Here is a 21,945-nt window from a genome sequence, read left to right as displayed (position 1 = left end):
TATTGTAAACAAAAAAAGGAGCCAATTAAGCAATTAAACCTTCATGTGTAATGCTTAATATGCCTCCTCGAAATATGTGATTTTTATAGTTTAATGCTGTGCGTCCCCAAACCAAAAAACACACACAATAAGAATCACAAGCAACAAAAATTCAAGGCATGGAAAATCTCACCGCTTCTTTCCATTTCATGAATTCACTTTCTGTAAACTCCTGGTTTGATACAAATTCCAGGCGAAAAACGCGTGTGTCATTACCATGCCTGAAATACAACACAGAGATTTTTCATTTACTAATGAAAATTTGTTTTCAAAGCATTAAGATCATATGCAATGGCTGAAATCTAAAGGCAATCATGTATTAATTATATGGTTCACTTTAACATTTTCTTAAATCAGTTCTTTTAACATATTTTTAGCACAAATTGGCCTAACTGGTGAAGATGACTACTTTGATTTTTGGGTCTACCACTTGATTGAGGCAGCAAGATCTCCCATATGAAATTCACAGAGATGTGAATGTTAACAATGTCTTTAATGTACAATTTCTTGCACAATTAAAACTTTTTTTTCTATCCATTCTTAATTTCAAATCTGATTTGCTAAGGAGTGATGAGTTAGCATTTTTGTTTATATAGGAAAAATAATGTTAAGTATTAGTATTATTAAGCATTAAACTGCCTTTTGCAAAACAGTCTAAAATAATGTTCAATACAGTTTGACATTCCATTATTCAAACTACATTTCAGATACACAAATGATACCTGCGAAAATGCCTAGATTATCATTATTCATTACGTGATCTATAAAGCGTACACCAAATGTGTATAGAAAATAAAGGGCACGATAAAACACAGTGCCTACCTCAACTGCAGACCTTTGTTTGTTCTCGTTGTTCCCAACTGGTAAACTTTCGCCGTTTCCACCACATCTACTATTTCAGCCACCTAAAAACATATGATTTGCAATTACAACCAAAAAAAAAAAAAAAAAAAAAAACATTTCCATTGAAAACTAATTACTAATACCAGCAGCTATCTTGGCACTCAAATTATTTTTTCAATTAACCTTTTATGGTATCCATTATTTTGCATCATTTAATTACACTGGGCAGTGAAGATTTTTCTTCCTGAACAGTTTTGGGTGTATCTTTTGGCCTGCCAATCACACACACACACAAAAAAAAAATCACTTTAAAATTTTCCTGTCACATACCATATATAGCAGTTGACTAATTTTGTGATTTTCTCTCATGTTCCAAGTATACATATCAGTGCAGCATCCACACCTGGAACATCAGTGCTGATCTAAAAGCCGTAGCATTGCTACTAGGATTACAGCTCAGATATCCCAAATACTGCAAATGAGATAGCCGCGCTAAAGTGTCCGATTATATTTTAAAAACTGGCCGTTCAAGTAAGCATTTGCTTCCACTATTGAACAAAATCCACTTGCCAAAGCAACAAAGATATGTGTGCTTCCTAATAAGACTTGAACTGATGAAAATTTTCAAGCAATGAACAAGAAAGGTGAAGGACTTCAATATTTGAGACAGTTTTTCCAAAATAATTGAAACTAAGACTAATAAGGAAGGCATTTTTGTTCTTCCACAAATCAGTCACATCAATGACAAACAGCTTCAAAGAACTGTTAGTAGGGTCAGACGAAATCTTACAAAAGGCATTAAAGGATATTACTGCAAATTAGCTTGACAGCTACAAAGTACCAAAACTACAATCAGCTGGTTGACAGCAATCTTCAGACATAAAAAACCATGAAGTACAACATGTCGCCGAAGATTCATTTTCTGCATTCACATTTGGACTTCTTCCCTGCTAATCTTGGAGCTGTCAGTGCGTGCTGAACATGGGGAAAAGTTTCACTAGGGCAGTGCAACAATGGAGAAAGTAGCATCAAGGCAAGTAGAATACATTAGTGGTGACTGACTACTGAAGGACACTGAAATGAGAAGCAGTCGATGCAGAGTACAAATGATAATCAGCAGCAAAAATTTTTAGTTCAGATGAACTAATGCAATGTGCCAGCATCATTACACAATTAAAAATGCTTAGGCCAACAGAAGTTAATGTCATATGCCATGCCTTTAATCTGAAATCTTTGTGTTTAGCTTGAAGCTGTACATCATAACCACCAAAAACATTTCAGGAAGCAAAACATTTGAAAAAATTTAGCATCTAGAGTTGTTCATAATTGTTCTCTAACCATGTGTGCCTTTCACAACACGATTAACACACTAGAGAATTCAATAGAAGTGCATCAAAACAGTTTTTGTAATGGCAGGAAAACACTGATACAAGTTCTGATCTCCCAATTATACACACATACCCTATACACTGGTTTACTGCTGCTGTTTCCAATTCCTATCCTAACAAAACAGCCCGTTACAGTCTTCGCAAAAAATGGCATGTGACACCATCGTTCAAGTTTGTGCCGTGATAAGCGAATCCTGTTGAGCTCTTCTGGAAGAGATACTGGCAGGGATTTGGGAGGACTATCTTCTGCCCTGAAATAAAAACAGTACATCTGAATCAAAATATTCTAACCTACTGGTACTCTTCCTTTACCAGTTCATTTTGTGCATTTTTTATGTAAACAATTTTATAATAAAAAAAAAAACAATAAAGGTAATGAAGCATCACTTGTCCTAATGATAATTTGCCATTTATGAATTACAAACAGCAATAATGAACTCCATTTGTTCTAAAGTATCTTTAACAGTAACAAGTAGTTGTCTCTAAAATTGACATACAGAAACTGGGAACTCAAAATATCCCACTGACATTAAGTAGAGCTGACAGTATGCTTATCAGTGGTAAAACATTCTTGATAAATGTGTGATCTGAATAGAAGGTTTTGTATTTTTATAGTAAAGAAAATAACATTAAATTGTAATTTTATTTTGCACAACTAAAAACAAAAAGTTATACACTTTCACTTAAAATATGACCAGATACATACTCCTCTGCTTCATCAGATGATGATGACCTTGAAGATCTTTCTGACTTCACACTTGATTTATCTTCATCCTCTTCCTCTTCATCATCTGTGTACACTTCACTCATTTTTAAGGGTTGTTTTTTTGCTAAAAGCTCGGCTGAAACAAAAGATAAGACATTTTGAAAGATAGCTTTTACATAATATATTAACAATAAAATTGATATGAAAGTGTGAATTAGTAATGGAAAGAAAAAGCAAAAACAAGCAACAGAAATGTTTCACAGTTAATCTCAGTTACACTGTAGCACAAGTGAAGACTACCATTTAAAAGTATAAAATGTACAAAATGTATAAAATGTAAATTACAATATTACAGAAAGTCAGCAGTATTCATCTGAAGTTGGTACTTACAGCTGTGCTTGACCATATGTCTGCAGACTATGTGTGATATGACAGCAAGGATCTTAAGTCAGCAAAGGTGAGATTTGAAAAGTTTTCAAAATTACATTTATAAACGCTACTACAAGGAACTGTATACAAACATTTACAGGTTCTGACCATAAGCTATGCATAAATAAATAAAAGGATGGATGAGGAGCTAGGATACTGAAAAACTGCATATAATAAATGTGTTACCTCTCCTGTCATATCCAATGAGCAACAAATGGAATGTGGCTGTGCCAAGGTATTAAGAATGATAAAGCAATGTAGAATCTAACTGCCTCACCATTTAGTGCTGCAAATTTACATCACTGAAAAAAGGTGTCAAATGTAAAACAACTAAAATGTCACCCACCCAAGTTCAAAAATAATTGCCATCTCTGTAAAAGGGTATGCGCTATTCAATACTTTAAAATATTAACAATATAGAACAGGGAAAAAGTTAATAACCTGTCTTGTTTTTCTTTTTCTCTCGCTCTGCTTTTAATTCCTCCATTGCCTGAGATTTCTTATCTAGCTTTTCATCTCGTTTAGACCGTCTCTCTTTGTTATGAGACATCCCCTGAAAACAAAAGATTAAAACATAAACAAAGAAAGGTTGACTGACATTTAACTACACCTATAGCCAAACTGCCACAATCCCTCTCATTTCTTAGAGTTTCATACAATTAAATTTTGCAAGGTGGGGATAATAAGCTAAAACAGTCCTCACAAGTCAAGTTTCTCTTGGGTAGACATTTCCAAAATTTTAAACAATTTAAAAACTAACCTACCAAATAAACCACTCCTTACTTCATTTTGTAATAAACATATTAAAATACATCACCATTTTAATTTAAAGAAACATTATCCTTGTTTTTTGAGAGTTCAGCATTTATTTGTATCATCCAGTGCTCTACATGATGTCCTGTTATATACAAAATGCTTAAAATTTCAACAACAAGCCGCTGACATGTGTAGTATTTCTAAAACACAATTCTTGTCTAATGGACTCTTAATACTGTGAGTTTTTTAGGTTTTGACTTGTTATACATAGGACACTAAAACATACTACCATGAAACTGACAATACATTTTATCAAATCCATTCACCTATACTGTTGTACTTACTCCCTGAACATCTTGAATCTGAGATTGCTTCTTCTTCTCCTGCTCCTCCTCTTGTTTCTTTTTCTTCTCTTTTTTCTTTGCCATTTTTAGCTTTTTCTTGATTTCAAACCTAGAAAATTGGTAATCATCTATAACAAACAATGTGACATACACCTATGAAAGTCCATGTATTGAAAATGTTTTCATATCAGTATTTAAAAATGTTTCTGTTCCAGTGAGTAAACAGTTTACCACTCTGTCATAAAAAATGAAGGTAAACGGAAGTGATCCTGTGTGCAAAATAAAAAGCAAACACATAGAGGCTAATTAGGAGGCGGCCTCAACAAAATTAACACTTAGATTAATTACATTAACTCTGGAATGCCATCATATTCACATTCTGTACCCAACTGAAACATAACCTCAAAACATTTTCAAGTGCTGACTCAATGCTGTGCTTTCCAAGTCTTTTTCACTCATCTCTGTCATTTGTGCTCTGGATGTCAAATTTTTCACCCTGAACCTTTTGATAGATCATCTTAAATTGCAGCATTGAAGATCCTATGTTACATAACAGATGACATTTAGGATGCTGTAATGGGATGTTAACAAACAGTATCCTAAATAGAGAATAAAACCTGCTAAAGCAGACAGACAGACAGCTAGTACTTCATTTGTCTCACGGGGAAATATAGCTTTTGTATAATCTCAAGAAATAGAGAACTAGGATGGGTCAAAATTAAACTGAAGCACAGGGCAAGGTAAAAAATTTTTTAGAAGAACTACACATTATAGGATTTTTATTTATTTTTTTCTCATTCATTAAAATGGGGAAATGCAAGAAAACCACAAAAAATTAATCTGGAACAGATTATATTTAGAGTGCTTTTACAGATTAAAAAAAAAAAAAAAATTTCAACTTTCACACAAATATACTTGTCAGGTTTCAACTCAAGGCCTTCCCAAAAAGCTCCAGGCTCAAAAAATTCACAAAGCAAATTCCAAATAGTTGGGGTCTAAACATTAAGGCAGCACCTTAATTCAACAATTAAATTCATGTTAACTGTTCCCATAAAAAAAAAAAACGCACATAATTGAATATGTAAAACAGGGTGTGTACACAAAATAAATCATAAACGTATTCATTATGAAATTATCCTATCCCATTTTTTAAATACCCAAACAGTTTTCTGGGTGCATACATTATACTCAATCAGAGAAAGACAATTTAAGGAAGACTTAAAGTTTGAAATGATACAAAGGCATTCAATCTTAGAAAAGAAAATTTAAAAGGCAAGTAACCAGCTCACCTCCTTTTCAACACGTCTCGCTTCTCAATTCGATTGAACAGCTCCTGCTCTCTCTCCTTCTCGGTCATTTGTTCAAGACGTGCCCGATCCTCCTCATCTCCCATTAGATCCTCTCCATACCCATCATGAAACTCCTCATCTTCTGAGGAGGACTCTGAATCTGAACTAGATGATGAGCTGTTACTTTCAGAGTCTGATACCTCCCCTTTAAAACAGAACACCGGATTCAAAGAGCACAGGTTAGCGCAAATTCAATTAGGCTACATAATTTCTTGAAACAAATTCTTGCATTTTATGAGGTCTTCCCCACCTTCCTCTGGAGCAGAGCTTTCAGCTGAACTGTCTCCATCGGAACTGCCTGATGAAGCTGCTTTGTTGATTCGTTTCTTTGTGGCTCCTTTCTTCTCTCCTTTTCCCATTTTAGTCTTCTTTTTAGACTTTGTTCCTCCCACAGTCCACTGCACCAAAAAAGACATATGAAGCTACTATTTCTGAAAAATCTAAAGATACAAAGGAAGTCATGCTCATAGACGATAAATGATCCGTTCCCTATTTTAAATTACTGCTTACTTCAATGCAGCAATTCCAGGAATAATAAACATTATGGGACTATTAATCCTTTATCAGCAATGTTGTATGTTAGACTTTAAGCAATATTATTACACTTAATAATGAAAACATCTATCTTAAGTTTTATTAACCGATCCATGCCTACGCCTCCACTTGCTGATTTTAGGGCACATCTGCATATGCATGTAATGGGTTTGACCCCTGAAGTACCCATCATAGGAACAGAACCTATCAAAGAAAAGAATCAAATCCAGTTGACTTTAATAAATTAATTTTGACTGTTACCCAACATTACAATAGTAACAATAAACTTGACGAAAACTGGTTGGATTCACGGAGGTTTAAGTACTCACTGAAAAATACTTCTCTGATTTTAGAAAGCCATTTGCTCCTGACTATTTCAGGAATTTATCAGTAAATTTCTGAATAAAGCCACTTTCTTGTTCAAGCCTTGATAAAAATCTCAGAAATTTAAAAGATTGCAAAGGTGTAAGTAAAACTGGAAAGGTTAAGGAACCAAAATGTTACAGTAGCCATATTCAAGATATTAGAATATTGATGTTGAATATTTGACAATGTTGGTTGCAGACCTCTGGATCTGAAGTGCATCATTCAACATCTCCATCCTCTTACATTTATGATTGTGGAACTTTAGTGTCACTATGATGGGTGAACAAACTAATCCCAATAGTTTCCTAGAATGGTTCATGGAGTTCTTTCCATAATGTTATATTTAAAAGGGGCTTTGAATAAAAAAAAAAAAAAAGTTGATGAACTAGCCCTCAAGTTCCACCTAGTGATAACGGATTTTATAAATACCTCTGTTCTGCCCCACATCTTGTTAGTTGAGGCTGTTATTAGTTGAACTATGCTCCCCCTTCATCTTGTCATTTATTAACACACCAGTCAGTCACGTCCCACACTCACAGTGGTGTTATAAAAGTCTATGAAACTCACATAAAGCATGTATGTCCCATAATATACATTTGAATACAATACACCCCATGTGTCTCACGTAGGCACCCCTTTAGCTCTTGTTTCGGTCACGTCCAAAACGTATCTTTAGGGTATATAAACCTCTGTGTCTGGTTAGTTGTGGTACGCAGCAATTTGAACCTCTGTCTACACACTTCTCTTTGTCTTGATCCAGCTGTGGAAATCACTCGCCTTGCTAGTGTCTTTTAAAGCTTTATTGTTTAATGTATACTGTGCTATGTATTGCTTTGTACATCATTCTTTATTGTCTTTGATTGTACACCTGTATATACCTGTATGTTTCTTGTGTGTATATATTTATATTTCAGTTTACAACGAGGTACGTCCAGTAAAAAGTCTTCAAGAAAGCTCGCTCACCTCTTGTCATTTTTTATGTGGATGTGCCAAGTTGTTTAAGCTCTCTGTGGCCATGTTGCACATAGAGCACGGAGTGAGGCAGAAAAACCTCCACTCTATTTTTTTTTCAGTCTGAATGTATATTTACTCTTGCACAGTATAACTCAAATGACTATAAATACTACTTATCAATCTAGTGTGTACCTATGAATCGAACAAACAATGTTAACTTATTGGTTATACCAAAAATGATCAAGGCAACAATACCTCATCATCACTGTCTGACGTTTCCGAATCTGTAGAAGCTGCAGGCTTGCTGACTGGCTCCTGTTGTTCTTCCGAGTCATTCCTTTTCCGCTTTGCTAAAGACAAGAGCTCCTAGAAAAAAGGAGAGAAACAAGCACAATGATGGGTGAGTAGACTTTTCTTTAAAACAGCAGTTGTAAAATATTTAAAAACAAGATTAAATTCTCTACTAACATTACTATTTGTGACCTTTCATAATAGTGAAATTTCAAGAGAAGAATAAGAAATAAAAATCCAGATAAGGGTGAGATGTCTGTAAAAAGTGAAAAAGTACTTAAACTAAATGATAAATATTTCTACTTTTTATATATAGAATTGACAACAAAAATCTTTAAAAGGTAAAGCTACTTAATTAGCAATCGTAGCTTGTTTAAAAAAAAAAAAAAATGCAGTAAAAACACCATTATGCTTGAACCTACAGGGTGAAGAGAGTTTGTGGAACTGGGCACAGGGCAGCATAAACAACTGTAGGCAGGATACCAGTCCATCACAAGGGTCATTCAACCACCACTTATGGAGAACTACCCATATCTACTTGTCATATAATACCAGCGTCTTGCTTCATTTCATAATATAGAAAAAATATGTCTGCATACAAAAGCTACATGTTGCTGTTAAATTGCTTTTGGAGGAATACAAAACATTCCTAATGCATTTCCTTTGTTTTCACATGCAAAAATATGCAAATCTCTTTCTTTGGTGTGAACTTAGTAGCACATTAATAGTAGCCAATTTTTTCTGTCATCAATTTCAGAAGCATGGGAAGTAAATAAAATGTGATATCATACATGGAAAGTCTGAAAACTCCCAAGCTACACAAACACAGCACTGAAGTCAGTCACAATATTCACACGAATTCCAGCAACACAGGAACTAGCTCTCTGCTCAGCTCCAGTAGTGAAGTCTGTATTCCTGCTGCGGGGAAACAGTAGAGTGCTTCCACATAAGATTACTAGGCGGCGAAAGTTAACACAGCTCCGAAACAGCAGACGAGACATCTTACTGCTCTGCGGGAGTAGTTCTGTTGCAGCTGCCCATAAGAAGGCTTCTCACATTATGAAGGAGAATGGGAGGAAAAAGTCCCCAGGAGCTTTAACCCTGGAAGAGTTTATATAAAAAAAAAAAAAAACAACAACCAACAGAGCCAATGGGGTCAGGCCTGTTGGGGATCGAAACTAATTGTGGTGCAGAGGCATCAGCCTCTACATGGTAGCACTCCAGTCCCAATTTGAGGCGGCCTATCCAGGTGGACCATATAGAACTCCTTTGCTATCTGCCATGATGATGATCTTCTGCTGTTGGAGGAGTTTCATAAACTCTGCATTTCAATAGCTACACTATCTGGGGTACACAGACCTGGGACTGGCTAGATCTCTGTAAAAGGGTACACCTTTTATTTTTCTTGTTTCTCTGATGTCCTTCATACTCGGGTAATAGCTGTTGCTGTGGAAGATCAGCTCTTTCTGATGGTGTCCAATGTCAATCCTTTCAATGAGTGTATTATGAGAATCAGATTAAGGCACTCACTAGGTGTCTTGTCTGTTTCAGTGTATGCGCCAACTATGGAAAGAGTGATTCGGTGAGGGAGGCATTTTATTTGCAACTGCAATCTGTGGTTGATGGGTGTCCACGAGGGGACACTCCTCTGGTCATGGGCGACTTCAACGCGACCACTGGCACGGACAGGGCTGTCTATGAGGATTGTGTCAGTCCCCATGGATCTGGCAACCGTGGTGAAAGTGGCTCCATGTTCCTTGACTTTGCAAAAGGTCAGGGGCAGTGGATCGCTGCATCATTGTATTTGGTACACCAATACCAGTGCGGCAGTGAAGATCGATCACATCCCCTGGGGTAGATGTTGTAGACTCCTACAAAACGTCAGGGTCTACAGAAGTGCCCAGTTTGTAAATTATGATCATGGACTTGTTTCTACTCCAAAGATTCAGTACCACATACTAGGAGAATGAGGCTGGATCTGGCCACACTCCAAGATCTGGCTGTCTCTAATGAGTTAACACACAGTTTGTGTGAGGAACTTACAGACTTAGCTGTGACTGCCAATCCTAATGTGATGTGGGAGACCTTCTGTGACAAGGCCCAAAAGGTTGCAGAAGGTTGTGTTGGTGTTGCTGGCGATCCCAGAAGGAGGCGTTTCATCTAGCAGGACACCCTGGATATAATTGAGAGGAGTCGCAGTGCATGGCTTGATGGCAACTCTGGTCCGTACCATGAACTGAGAAGGATGGCAGCAGCGGTTTAAAGCTGATCCCCCAGCTAGGATGCTGGACATCTTTTGAGGCTGATGTTCCAATTAGCTGTGAAGCAGATTGCACAGGTGGTGAACCAGCGGAGGATAAGGAAGGCTGCAGAGATCTATGGTATCCGGGGTGAACATATCCAGGCTGGTGGTAAGGCTGTCCTCCCATTATTGCAAGCAATCTTTGTTTCCATTTGGGAGACAGGCATCATCCCAACTGGCTGGAAAACGGGACTTGTCATCCATATCTGGAAAGGGAAATGTGAATGCCAGGATTGTGGCATGGGATTCACGAGGTCACTGGAAAGGGGTGTGAGGCGCTCCTGATATCTATGTAAAAGGACGAAGATCCAAGTTTTGGTGTTCCCAGTTTAGCTATACAGTTGACAGTCTAAGACGCAATCCAGTGACCTGAGACGATGACTGGACTCCTCTGGTACTGTGTCTCTTCAGAGAAACCTTGGGTACCACCGCTGGTTTGCACTGGACTGTGTGTCTGCCTGGTGGTTGTGTGTTGCTGTACCAATGCATGTTCCCTGACCTGACCAGCCAAAGTCATTTTCATCTTTGCAAGTTTCACACTTTCCTCTGAGAACTTCTGTAGTAGTTGATCAACAAGAAGATTCTCCTTCCCTGTCTGGAAAACTCCTGCAATCCTGGCAGAGGACAGAGGCAAACTGGAAGTAACAAAAGAAAGGTGAATTGTGATAATGGAGATGTGTGCCACACCAACTGACAAGCATGAGGTTCAAATGCTTGTGGGAGTAAGCCTAAGTCTCACAAAATCCAGCAGTTCATCATTTATTAAAGTTACAGAAACAACATGGGACACATTTGTCTGTTGCTCCCGTACATAATAATCACCTATTGTAGCTTTCTTTAACCTATGTAAACTGCTCAAAAAAATTAAAGGAACACTTTGAAAACACATCAGATCTCAATGGGAAAAAGAAATCCTCCTGGATATCTATACTGATATAGACTGGGTAATGTGTTAGGAACGAAAGGATGCCACATCGTTTGATGGAAATGAAAACGATCAACCTACAGAGCCCTGAATTCAAAGACGCCCCAAAAATCAGAGTGAAAAAAATATGTGGCAGGCTAGTCCATTTTGCCAAAATTTAATTGCAGCAACTCAAAATTGTACGCAGCACTTTGTATGGCCCCTGTGTTCTTGTATACATGCCTGACAACATCGGTGCATGCTTCTAATGAGATGACAGATGGTGTTGTGGAGAATCTCCTCCCAGATCTGGACCAGGGCATCACTGAGCTCCTGGACAGTCTGAGGTGCAACCTGGTGGCATTGGATGGACCAAAACATAATGTCCCAGAGGTGTTCTATTGGATTTAGGTCAGGAAAGTGTGGTGGCCAGTCAATGGTATCAATTCCTTCATCCTCCAGGAACTGCCTGCATACTCTCACCACATGAGGCCAGGAATTGTCGTGCACCAGGAGCCACTGTACCAGCATAGGGTCTGACAATGGGTCCAAGGATTTCATCCTGATACCTAATGGTAGCCAAGGTGCCTTTGTCAAGCCTGTAGCGGTCTGTGTGACCCTCCATGGATATGCCTCCCCAGACAATCATTAACCCACCACCAAACTGCTCATGCTGAATGATGTTACAGGCAGCATAATGTTCTCCATGGCTTCTCCAGACCCTTTCACTTCTGTCACGTGCTCAGGGTGAACCTGCTCTCATCTGTAAAAAGCACAGGGCACCAGTGGTGCATCTGCCAATTCTGGTATTCTGTGGCGAATGTCAATCGAGCTGCATGCTGCTGGGCAGTGAGCTCAGGGCCCATTAGAGGACATGGGGCCCTTGGGTCACCCTCATGAAGTCTTTCTGGTTGTTTGGTCAGAGACATTCACACCAGTGGCCTGCTGGAGGTCATTTTGTAGGGCTCTGGCAGTGCTCATCCTGTTCCTCCTTGCCCAAAGGAGCAGATACTGGTCCTGCTGATGGGTTATGGACCTTCTATGGCCCTCTCCAGCTCTCCTAGAGTAACTGCTTATCTCCTAGAATCTCCTCCATGCCCTTGAGACTGTGCAGGGAGACACAGCAAACCTTCTGGCAATGACACATATTGATGTGCCATCCTGGAGAAGTTGGACTACCTGTGCAACCTCTGTAGGGTCCAGGTATCGTCTCATGCTACCAGTAGTGACACTGACTGTAGCCAAATGCAAAACTAGTGAAGAAACAGTCAGAAAAGAGGAGGAGGGAAAAATGTCAGTGGCTTCCACCTGTTAAACCATTCCTATTTTGGGGGTCATCTCATTGTTGCCCCTCTAGTGCATCTGTTGTTAATTTCATTAACACCACAGCAGCTGAAACTGATTAACAACCCAAACTGCTACTTAACTGACCAGATTAATATCCCATAAGTTTCATTGACTTTATGCTATACTCTGATTAAAAAGTGTTCCTTTAATTCTTTTGAGCAGTATAGTTATCAATCAATGGAAGTCAGTGATGCTCAGATTGATTGATTGGCTAAAAAACTAAGCTGGCCCATTTTCACTTGATCTGGGATAAGTAAATTGGCGAATAACAAAAAAAAAAAAAACTTTTTTTTTCATGTGCATTTACATTTAAGCAGTAGCTCACTGCCAATTTGGGGTATGCAATATTGGCAAAAACTTATATTTTCTGGGAATTTGATGGTAATAATCAGACAATATTTTGCACCCTTTAAAAAACGTGTTTGTAAAAGTCTTATTGATCTAACTTGTTCTTGTTAATTGTGGCTTACTAATGAGATTAGTGAAAACAGTTAAGGAAAACGGGTCTTATTTTTCTACTTAAAACTGAAGTAAAATAACACAGAAACATTAAAATCACCAAAGTATTACAGAGATCAAACAGTGGAAGTATGAGTAAACCATTTCACAGTGGCCTACCAGATTTACACAAAAGACCAACAAAACTATTATACTGAGAGCATTTTATATAGGTACTTACCCTTAATGTAAACAAGATATGAATCCAAAGGGAATAAAATACTAATCATAACTAAACTAGAAAGGCAAACACACTGCACTGCAGCATACAAGCAAGAACAAAAATATCTAATATTCTGTACTATTGTGAAAAATCCAAAGTTCTGTCAAACACCGCAGAGGAAAAATAAAAATTATAGCATTTGTAAACAAGATCTGTCATATATTGCATGAAGATACAAAAAAACTATAGCATTTTTTAACAGATTACTAACTTAAAGTTCTGTCCCATATTTCACAACGAAAATAATTTGTAAAATTCTACTGAGGAAACTTCAAGTTGTATGACAGAAACACCTGTCTGTCCACAGCATTGGGATTTATAGGCAGGCTCAGCGTCTCTGTTCCACTTCATCATTGCTTTAACATTGTCGTCATTATTGTACATAGCAGGATAAAGCTGTCCTTTTATGTTACAAGGGGCAGTGAATGTGAAAGGTATGTTTTTGATTGTTTTTTTGCAAAGTGAGTGACATATTCATTAATTTCAGCTTACACATTGTTAAAACAATCAATTAAATCAATGTGTCAGAATATATATCTTGCAATAGACAAATGATGAAAATTATTATTATTTTTTTTTTAAAATTAAGCTTGGTTTCAGTTAAGTACATTATAGAAGAAATTAAACAATAGGACAGCTTGTAATATTGAAAAACCTTTTAATTTCCTTTAAATCCATTTTTTACTATTGATAAATATTTTCTGTACATTTTATTAATATTTATTTTTAAGAAAATTGCATTTTAGTACTTTATGGTCACTGAACAATAAGTCTACAGAATTTCTTTTTCTTAATAAAAATGAACAGTTAATACCCATGGTCTACAGTTTAATTATAAAAACACCAAAGTTAGCACTTTAATATATAACATAAAGCTTGGAATTGGCCGAGGCAGAAACATAAATTGGAGAAATTAGAGATTATTAATTCTTCAGTGATGCACTTTTTTTTGTATATGCAAAAATAGAAACTTCAACAAAATCAAACTACCTGACTTCTCTCACCTTTCACCTATATAAATCCTGGCTAGTGTGGATCAAGATTCAGTGTGTCTCTCCAAAGGTGTGGGTGTGTGCATAAGAATTATAAATTCATACGAATTCACCCCTTATGGTCTTAGTAATGATGGGAAGGGGACCTCGTATTTCAAAAAAAGCAAAGAATGTAGTAATTTATAAAATGTACTGTAACATATATCAAGCATGACATTAATTCAATTAAAAGTCTTTATTATTCATGTATATCTATATATATATATATATAAAGGGCTAGACCTAAACTGTCAGCAATATCATCAAATTCATGCATTGCTATGTCACATTTTCTGAGAATGTCCTAAACACAAAACCTACTTCACACATACCCTTGGATTCCAAATCACTCCTAAAACCATAACAGGATCTGCTATTACTACAAATATATGCTATCTCATTCCACACTACTTCCACAAAGACTGCTTTGATCCTCCATTCATAACTTGGATGGGAAAGTGATATTCTATTTCATGATGGGTTGCTAATCTAAATCAGCCTCTTCTTACTCCAAGTGACTCTATCAGTGATTGGAACATTGTTTCTTTTTTTTTTTATTTCTGCCAAACGTTTTTCTTGGCACTTTAGCTTTAGTGCTTCTTTATGCAAACTAGTACTTGAGAATGTGCTTCTGAATTTTTTGCTGCAGAAAGCAACCAGGAAGGAGAGACATAAGACAGTAACACTGGCGTTTACATTAAAGAAACTAAATAAATTGAAAAAAAGGGAATCTGGATTTTTCCAGTGCATGGAGAAGAACACCAAACATATATGCTGTCCAGCTGAACTAGGAGTGGAAGATAAGGAAATCTTAACAAACAGAGAGTTTAACCTTTAGCAGAAATTAAGAGATGCTGCTTTAATTAGTTCAAAACTGACATTTATTGTCTGAGTGTGAATAGTGAGCAAGCTTGTGTTTAGTAAGCAGCTCACAATTTTAATCAGAAAAAGAATAGATAAAGTATTTGCCCTGACTGTTTGGTAAACAAAATACTTGTTGGCTTAAGAGCCAATGTGTTGATATATTATGTGTAAACGTCTTAAGAATGCTTGCATTTTATCTGTATAATGTAAATTTTATTTGAAGTGGGGCTTCTAATTTATGACAAGCAATTTATTTTTCAGCATACGTATTATGGATATCTATACTAATAAAAGGCAAAGCCCTCACTGACTCACTCACTCACTGACTCATCACTAATTCTCCAACTTCCCGTGTGGGTGGAAGGCTGAAATTTGGCAGGCTCATTCCTTACAAAAGTTGGGCAGGTTTCATTTTGAAAATCTACGCGTAATGGTCATAAATGGAAGCTGTTTTTCTCCATATACTGTAATGGAGTTGAGCTCGAAAGCCGTGGGGGGCGGAGTTTCATGTGACATCACGCCTCCCACGTAATCATGTGAACTGACTGTCAACGCAGTACATAGAAAACAAGGAAGAGCTCCAAAAAGCGCTGAAGAAAACATGCATTATATAATTGAGAAGGCAGCGAAACAATAAGAAGCGAGCAAGTGACATATACAACCATATTCATGAGTGCTGCTACTTCGGAAACAAAGTACAGTGTAAACCTAAAGTTTAAATTAAGTTCATAGACAGGCTGCCGCTGGCGTTTGTCATGCCCACGGGTAATGCGGGATACAAGTTTAATAAGAGGACGCAGGATATAAACGAGAGTTTTGATCACTTTGTAACTAAGTTAAAATTGCACGTGAAGGGCTCTGCTTATGCAAATTCCGAGAGACTGTGTTTGTGGGGGATTGACAGTTAAGGCGGGTGGGGGAGTCACGTCATCATCTCCCCTCCCATTCACCTCATTTCGCTCTGTGCTGAGCTCCTCAGCTATCTTACGGAAGCGACTTTGTGACGCTGCCACCAAATACTCACAGAAAAATCCACAAGTTAATACACACTCTGAATCCTCCAGGCACTACTTACAAAAGGTTACATTGACAATCGTGCTACGTTATTTTTAAAATGTTTCCTTAGCACAAGCACAGCTGAGAAGCTTCGATGCATGTGCTCCATAACGCGTTAAAAATAATGCATTTAATCACACTTTGCTTTCCAAGCAAAGGGAACTTCTGTTAATGCATGATTTCCTGGTACACTGATTACATTGATCAGCGCTTCCCGATTCATTTTACCCTCGCACCCCCTTGGTTTGAGAAGTATGAAAAAATATGAGGTTAACACAGAAAAACAGATCACCAATTGAAGATTTATGAATAATCGATACTTTATTCGCCATCAATTATTGTTTTTGTAAAGCCATACTCAGTGTAATCCTCCTTCCATTTAATAACTTTTCCGCCACTAGCCATGATTAAATGAATGGTAAAAAAGTAATAGCGAAGCGAGGGTGACTTATTCAGGCAGGCAGGCAGGCGACAGCTCAATAGCTCGAATTTGGATATAAGTAGGTTCTATTTAGTCGCCAGAAATATATTTGGTAGGAATGGAAGTTGAATTTAGTCTTTAAATTTCTATGGTGAAGAAAAATGTATGCAATGATGACTAAATTTAACTATATAAAGTCAAAACTTGTATGTATAAAGTCATTCCGGTATATATAAAGTCAAACCTTGAATATATAAAGTCATTCCCAAATATATAAAGTCAAAAACTGAGTATATAAAGACAGCGTTGGAATATTTAAAGTAAGTGCTGGAATATATAAAGTCAAAACTTAAATATATAAAGTCAGCGTCGAAATATACAAAGTCAGCACTGGAATATCCATCCATTTCCCAACCCGTTGAATCCGACCACAGGGTAACGGGGGTTCTGCTGGAGCCAATCCCAGCCAACACTTGGCGCAAGGCAGGAACCAATCCTGGGCAGGGCACATGCATCATTTTCAAAACATTAACCGAACAGTGTTTTTTAATTTATTTTTCTGAATACGTTTTTGTTAACTTAGTTCAGTTCAGAGTCGTTTCAATCAATATATTTTGACTTTGACTTTAAATATTCAAGAATGAGTTTATATACTCCGATGTTGACTTTATACAATCAGGAATGACTTAATAAATTCCGACGCTGACTTTGTATATTCCGGTTTTGACTTTATATATTCCGACTCTGACATTATATATTCCGACGCTGACTTTATATATTCAGAAACAAGTTTGACTTTATATATACACCAACGCTGACTTTATATATTCAAGTTTTGACTTTATATATTCTGACGCCGACTTTATATATTCAGAAAATCAATGTATTTGCACCCCATAGTATATGTGTGTGTGTATATATGTACACATGTATGTATGTGTGTGTATGTATATATATCTCTATCTCTATATAGATATAGATATTATATAGATAGATATTACCAGCAACACTCATGACAATGACAAAACAATTACATTGTCAATCATGTTACGTTATTTTTAAAATTTGTCCTTTTCTTTTTCATAACTTCTTTAACACACTACTTCTCCGCTGCGAAGCGCGGGTATTCTGCTAGTACTGTATAAGACGAATGTTTAAACACACACGTATTATAAGGAGAGTTTAGCCATTTATATGGTCACTGAACAATACACCTAATGAATTTTATTAATAAAAAATTAACACCTTTTGCCTGCAGCTTAAATGTAAAAATATCAGGAATAATACTTTAATATAGAACATAAGATTTCTACACATCTAGTTATGCAGGAATAACAAAAATATACTAGAATGAAGAAAAACTAATCTGAATTAACCCATTCTAGTAACATTAGATCGGTGATTAATAGGACACCCTCCCCCAAAAATGGTCATAGTCTACCTAGTTCTATCTCAAATTAGAAAAAAAAAAAATTCTTGGCAAAGAGATGTTGAGAATTTTTTTTACAACTTGGCAAGAATTCATTTAAGCAACTCTAAAGTGACAATGTTGGACCTGTTCAGAATTTTATTTGCTGTTTTAACATTTGCCAACAAACATTTTAGACAGGGACCTCTACTCATACAATCCGCCCAATTAACATAATATCTAGTGCAGCATTTTCATGGATTGACCTCAGTATGCTTACTACAATTATTACTAAACTAGCCAACCCGTGGCGTACCATACACCGCATAACCAGGCTGTTTTTTTTAATGATTTTTAAGCACAGTGAGAAAATTAACATTTGAAAAATTGGTAAAGTAACAAATCAGCAAAAAAAGCAACATTGTAACAATGCACGGAACGAACCCACACACAATCGTCCGTGACTGAAACTGGCGGACCGCCATCGCGCCTTCTCCTTCCAGACGGAGGGATGGGGTGGACGGCGCTCAGGCACGGAGGGTGGAACGGGAGGAGAGGAGAAGGACGTCCATTCCGCTCCCTCCGTGTAAAACAGTTTGCTATGGTGCACGCGGTTGTGCGTCGTAACCGAAAACTCGTTTTTTAAAGACTGCTTACTACATTGTGTTTTAACCTCAGTTGTAAAGGATTGTTTTAAGGATCTCATGGAATACCCCTCGCAAACCGTTTTACACGATGCATGTGGCGATTCACCTCCGTGAGAAACATGCCTCTATGAACAGTCAACGTGGCCTCTACGACAGACGAATATAAATGACGCCGTTTTTTCTGTGTCGTCGCGTCTGAGTTGGTAGGTATGCATGCATGTATGTATGTGTATTGTATTATATATATATATATATATATATATATATATGTATATATATATATATATATATACACTAATAAAAGGAAAAGCCCTCACTCACTCACTGACTCATCACTAATTCTCCAACTTCCCGTGTGGGTGGAAGGCTGAAATTTGGCAGGTTCATTCCTTACAGCTTCCTTACAAAAGTTGGGCAGGTTTTATATCGAAATTCTACGCGTAATGGTCATAACTGGAAGCAATTTTTCTCCATTTACTGTAATGGAGATGAGCTTCAACGCCGTGGGGGCGGAGTTTCGTGTGACATCATCACGCCTCCCACGTAATCACGCAGTACATAGAAAACCAGGAAGACCTCAAAAAGCGTTGAAGAAAACATGCATTATATAATTGAGAAGGCAGCTAAACAATAAGAAGCGAGCAAGTGACATATAGAACCATATTCATGAGTTCTGCTACTTCGGAAACAAAGCACGATGTAAACCTACACTTTAAATTAAGTTCATAGACAGGCTGCCTCTGGCGCTTGTAATTTAGTGCCTGCCCATATAAGGCCGTCCGTCAGCGGCAATCCAATAGCAAACTGCCACGGGTAAATATTCACGGGTGAAGGACTGTGCTTATGGAGAGGAAGATGAGATGGTCAGGGTGGTGTTTGACACAAACTCAGCTAAACTGCGAGAGAAAGTTTTAAGTGCCAGGACTAAGGTAACATTAAATACAGCTATGGACATAGCACGAGATGGCACCAGCACAGCTGGGAAACTTCGATGCATGTACACCGAGTGGCTCACGTGAACTGACGCAGTGCACAGATAAAAGCAACAGTTCCAAAGAGCTGAACAAAACCGATTACACAATTGAAAAGGCAGCAAAAATATGAAGCGTCTGATACTTACAAGCATATTCATAAATCCAACTACTGCGGAAACAAAGCACATGTTGGAAAAGTTAATGTCCCGCTAAAGGAAGACAGTGTAAAAACCCGTGCATGCAGTGTGTCAGGTCTCAGATAAAGAAGACGACGAGCTGTTTATTGATGCAGTAAGAAACGAATCGATGAATGAAACCGTCATCTTTACAACGATTGACAAACACGGAATGTAACTTGAACACAACACATCCTACAAATACGAACCTGATTGAAAGAAATAATGATAATCAAATCCTTGATGACAGCAACACTCAGTAACACTCACAAAACAAATACTGTATATTGACAGTCATGTTACGCTATTTTTAAAATGTTCCCTTTTCTTTTCTAGCTTTTTAACACACTACTTCTCCGCTGCATGCGTATATATATATATATATATATATATATATATATATATATATATATATATATATATATATATATATATATATATATATATATATATATATATATCCCCTATCTACAATAGATACTTTAATCGCCATCAATGATTGTTTTGGTAAAGCCATACTCAGTGTATTCATTAGATGAACGGTAAAAAAGTAAGAGCGAGGGGAGGATGACTCATTGAGGCATGCAGGCTATAGTGCGCGTCAACTCTATCTGAATTGCGCGATCACATTTGAAAAATACATCTTTTCAAGTTCTATTTAGTCCATATGTGTCAAACCCGCGTAATTATATCCGCCCGAGATCATTTTATATACTGTATTATTGTTATTAATGGCCCGGTATATGAAGCGCTGGTAACACAATAAACTACAGATCCCATAATGCAGCGCTTCAGCTGCAAGTTATTGCGAAGCTAGAGTTATTGCGCACTGAGTTTGCACGGCGCTTTGGTGACTTTGAAGAACAAAAAGTCCGCTACATGCGCTCGAACCTTGTGCATGTTTGGTAGCACATATCTGTGTGAGAAGCTCTTCTCAGTGATAAAGACTAACAAAACAGCACACAGGAGTAGCCTCACTGATGAGCACCTGCAATCCATCCTGAGAATCTCCACAACACAGAACCTCACACCAAACAGAAACGAACTTGTGGCCAAAAAGATGCCAGGCGCCCAGCTCTAAAATGACATATGAGCAAAGACAACTGAATGATTTGATTTGTTATTGCACGTAAGAGCGGGAGTCAACCGTTTTAACAAACAGCGTATTGCACTGATACGAAATAGCTGTGTGTGTGTGTATATATGTAGATATGTATATATATGTTTATATATGTGTGTGTGTATGTATGTGTATATATATATATATATATATATATATATGTATATATGTGTATGTATATATATGTAGATATACATATGTATGTATATATGTGTATATGTATAGATATGTATATATATATATATGTTTATGCGTGTGTGTAAATATATATATATATATATGACAACAACACTCATCACTCACAACAGTGACAAAACAATTACATTGACAATCAGGTTACATTATTTTCTCGCAAGCTGGTATTTTGTAGTATATATATATATATATATATATATATATATATATATATATATATATATATATATATATATATATATATATATATATATATATATATATATATATATATATATATATATATATATATATATATATATATAAACTGCTCAAAATAATTAAAGGAACACTTTGAAAACACATCAGATCTCAATGGGAAAAGAAATCCTCCTGGATATCTATACTGATATAGACTGGGTAATGTGTTAGGAACGAAAGGATGCCACATTGTTTGATGGAAATGAAAATGATCAACCTACAGAGCCCTGAATTCAAAGACGCCCAAAAATCAGAGTGAAAAAATTATGTGGCAGGCTAGTCCATTTTGCCAAAATTTAATTGCAGCAACTCAAAATTGTACGCAGCACTTTGTATGGCCCCTGTGTTCTTGTATACATGCCTGACAACATTGGTGCATGCTTCTAATGAGATGACAGATGGTGTTGTGGGGGATCTCCTCCCAGATCTGGACCAGGGCATCACTGAGCTCCTGGACAGTCTGAGGTGCAACCTGGTGGCATTGGATGGACCAAAACATAATGTCCCAGAGATGTTCTATTGGATTTAGGTCAGGAAAGT

General features: G+C 37.0%; 1 protein-coding gene across 1 annotated transcript in view; it reads right to left on the bottom strand.

Moving 5' to 3' along the window:
- The window catches only part of rtf1 (RTF1 homolog, Paf1/RNA polymerase II complex component), a 54,752-nt gene that overhangs the window by 19,112 nt on the left and 13,695 nt on the right, over nucleotides 1-21,945 (bottom strand). The window contains exons 2-10 of the mRNA XM_039741117.1: nucleotides 7,964-8,074; nucleotides 6,105-6,252; nucleotides 5,795-5,999; nucleotides 4,506-4,614; nucleotides 3,847-3,958; nucleotides 2,977-3,112; nucleotides 2,344-2,521; nucleotides 862-944; nucleotides 173-260 (exon numbers count right to left, since the gene is read on the bottom strand). Of these exons, the coding sequence (XP_039597051.1) occupies nucleotides 173-260; nucleotides 862-944; nucleotides 2,344-2,521; nucleotides 2,977-3,112; nucleotides 3,847-3,958; nucleotides 4,506-4,614; nucleotides 5,795-5,999; nucleotides 6,105-6,252; nucleotides 7,964-8,074 (1,170 nt within the window). The remainder of the gene's footprint in view (nucleotides 1-172; nucleotides 261-861; nucleotides 945-2,343; nucleotides 2,522-2,976; nucleotides 3,113-3,846; nucleotides 3,959-4,505; nucleotides 4,615-5,794; nucleotides 6,000-6,104; nucleotides 6,253-7,963; nucleotides 8,075-21,945) is intronic.

Source organism: Polypterus senegalus, chromosome 18 (genome assembly GCF_016835505.1).
Source record: "Polypterus senegalus isolate Bchr_013 chromosome 18, ASM1683550v1, whole genome shotgun sequence".
NCBI lineage: Eukaryota > Metazoa > Chordata > Cladistia > Polypteriformes > Polypteridae > Polypterus > Polypterus senegalus.
The sequence above is the reverse complement of the archived record's forward strand: the minus strand, read 5'-3'. Positions and strand labels throughout refer to the sequence as shown.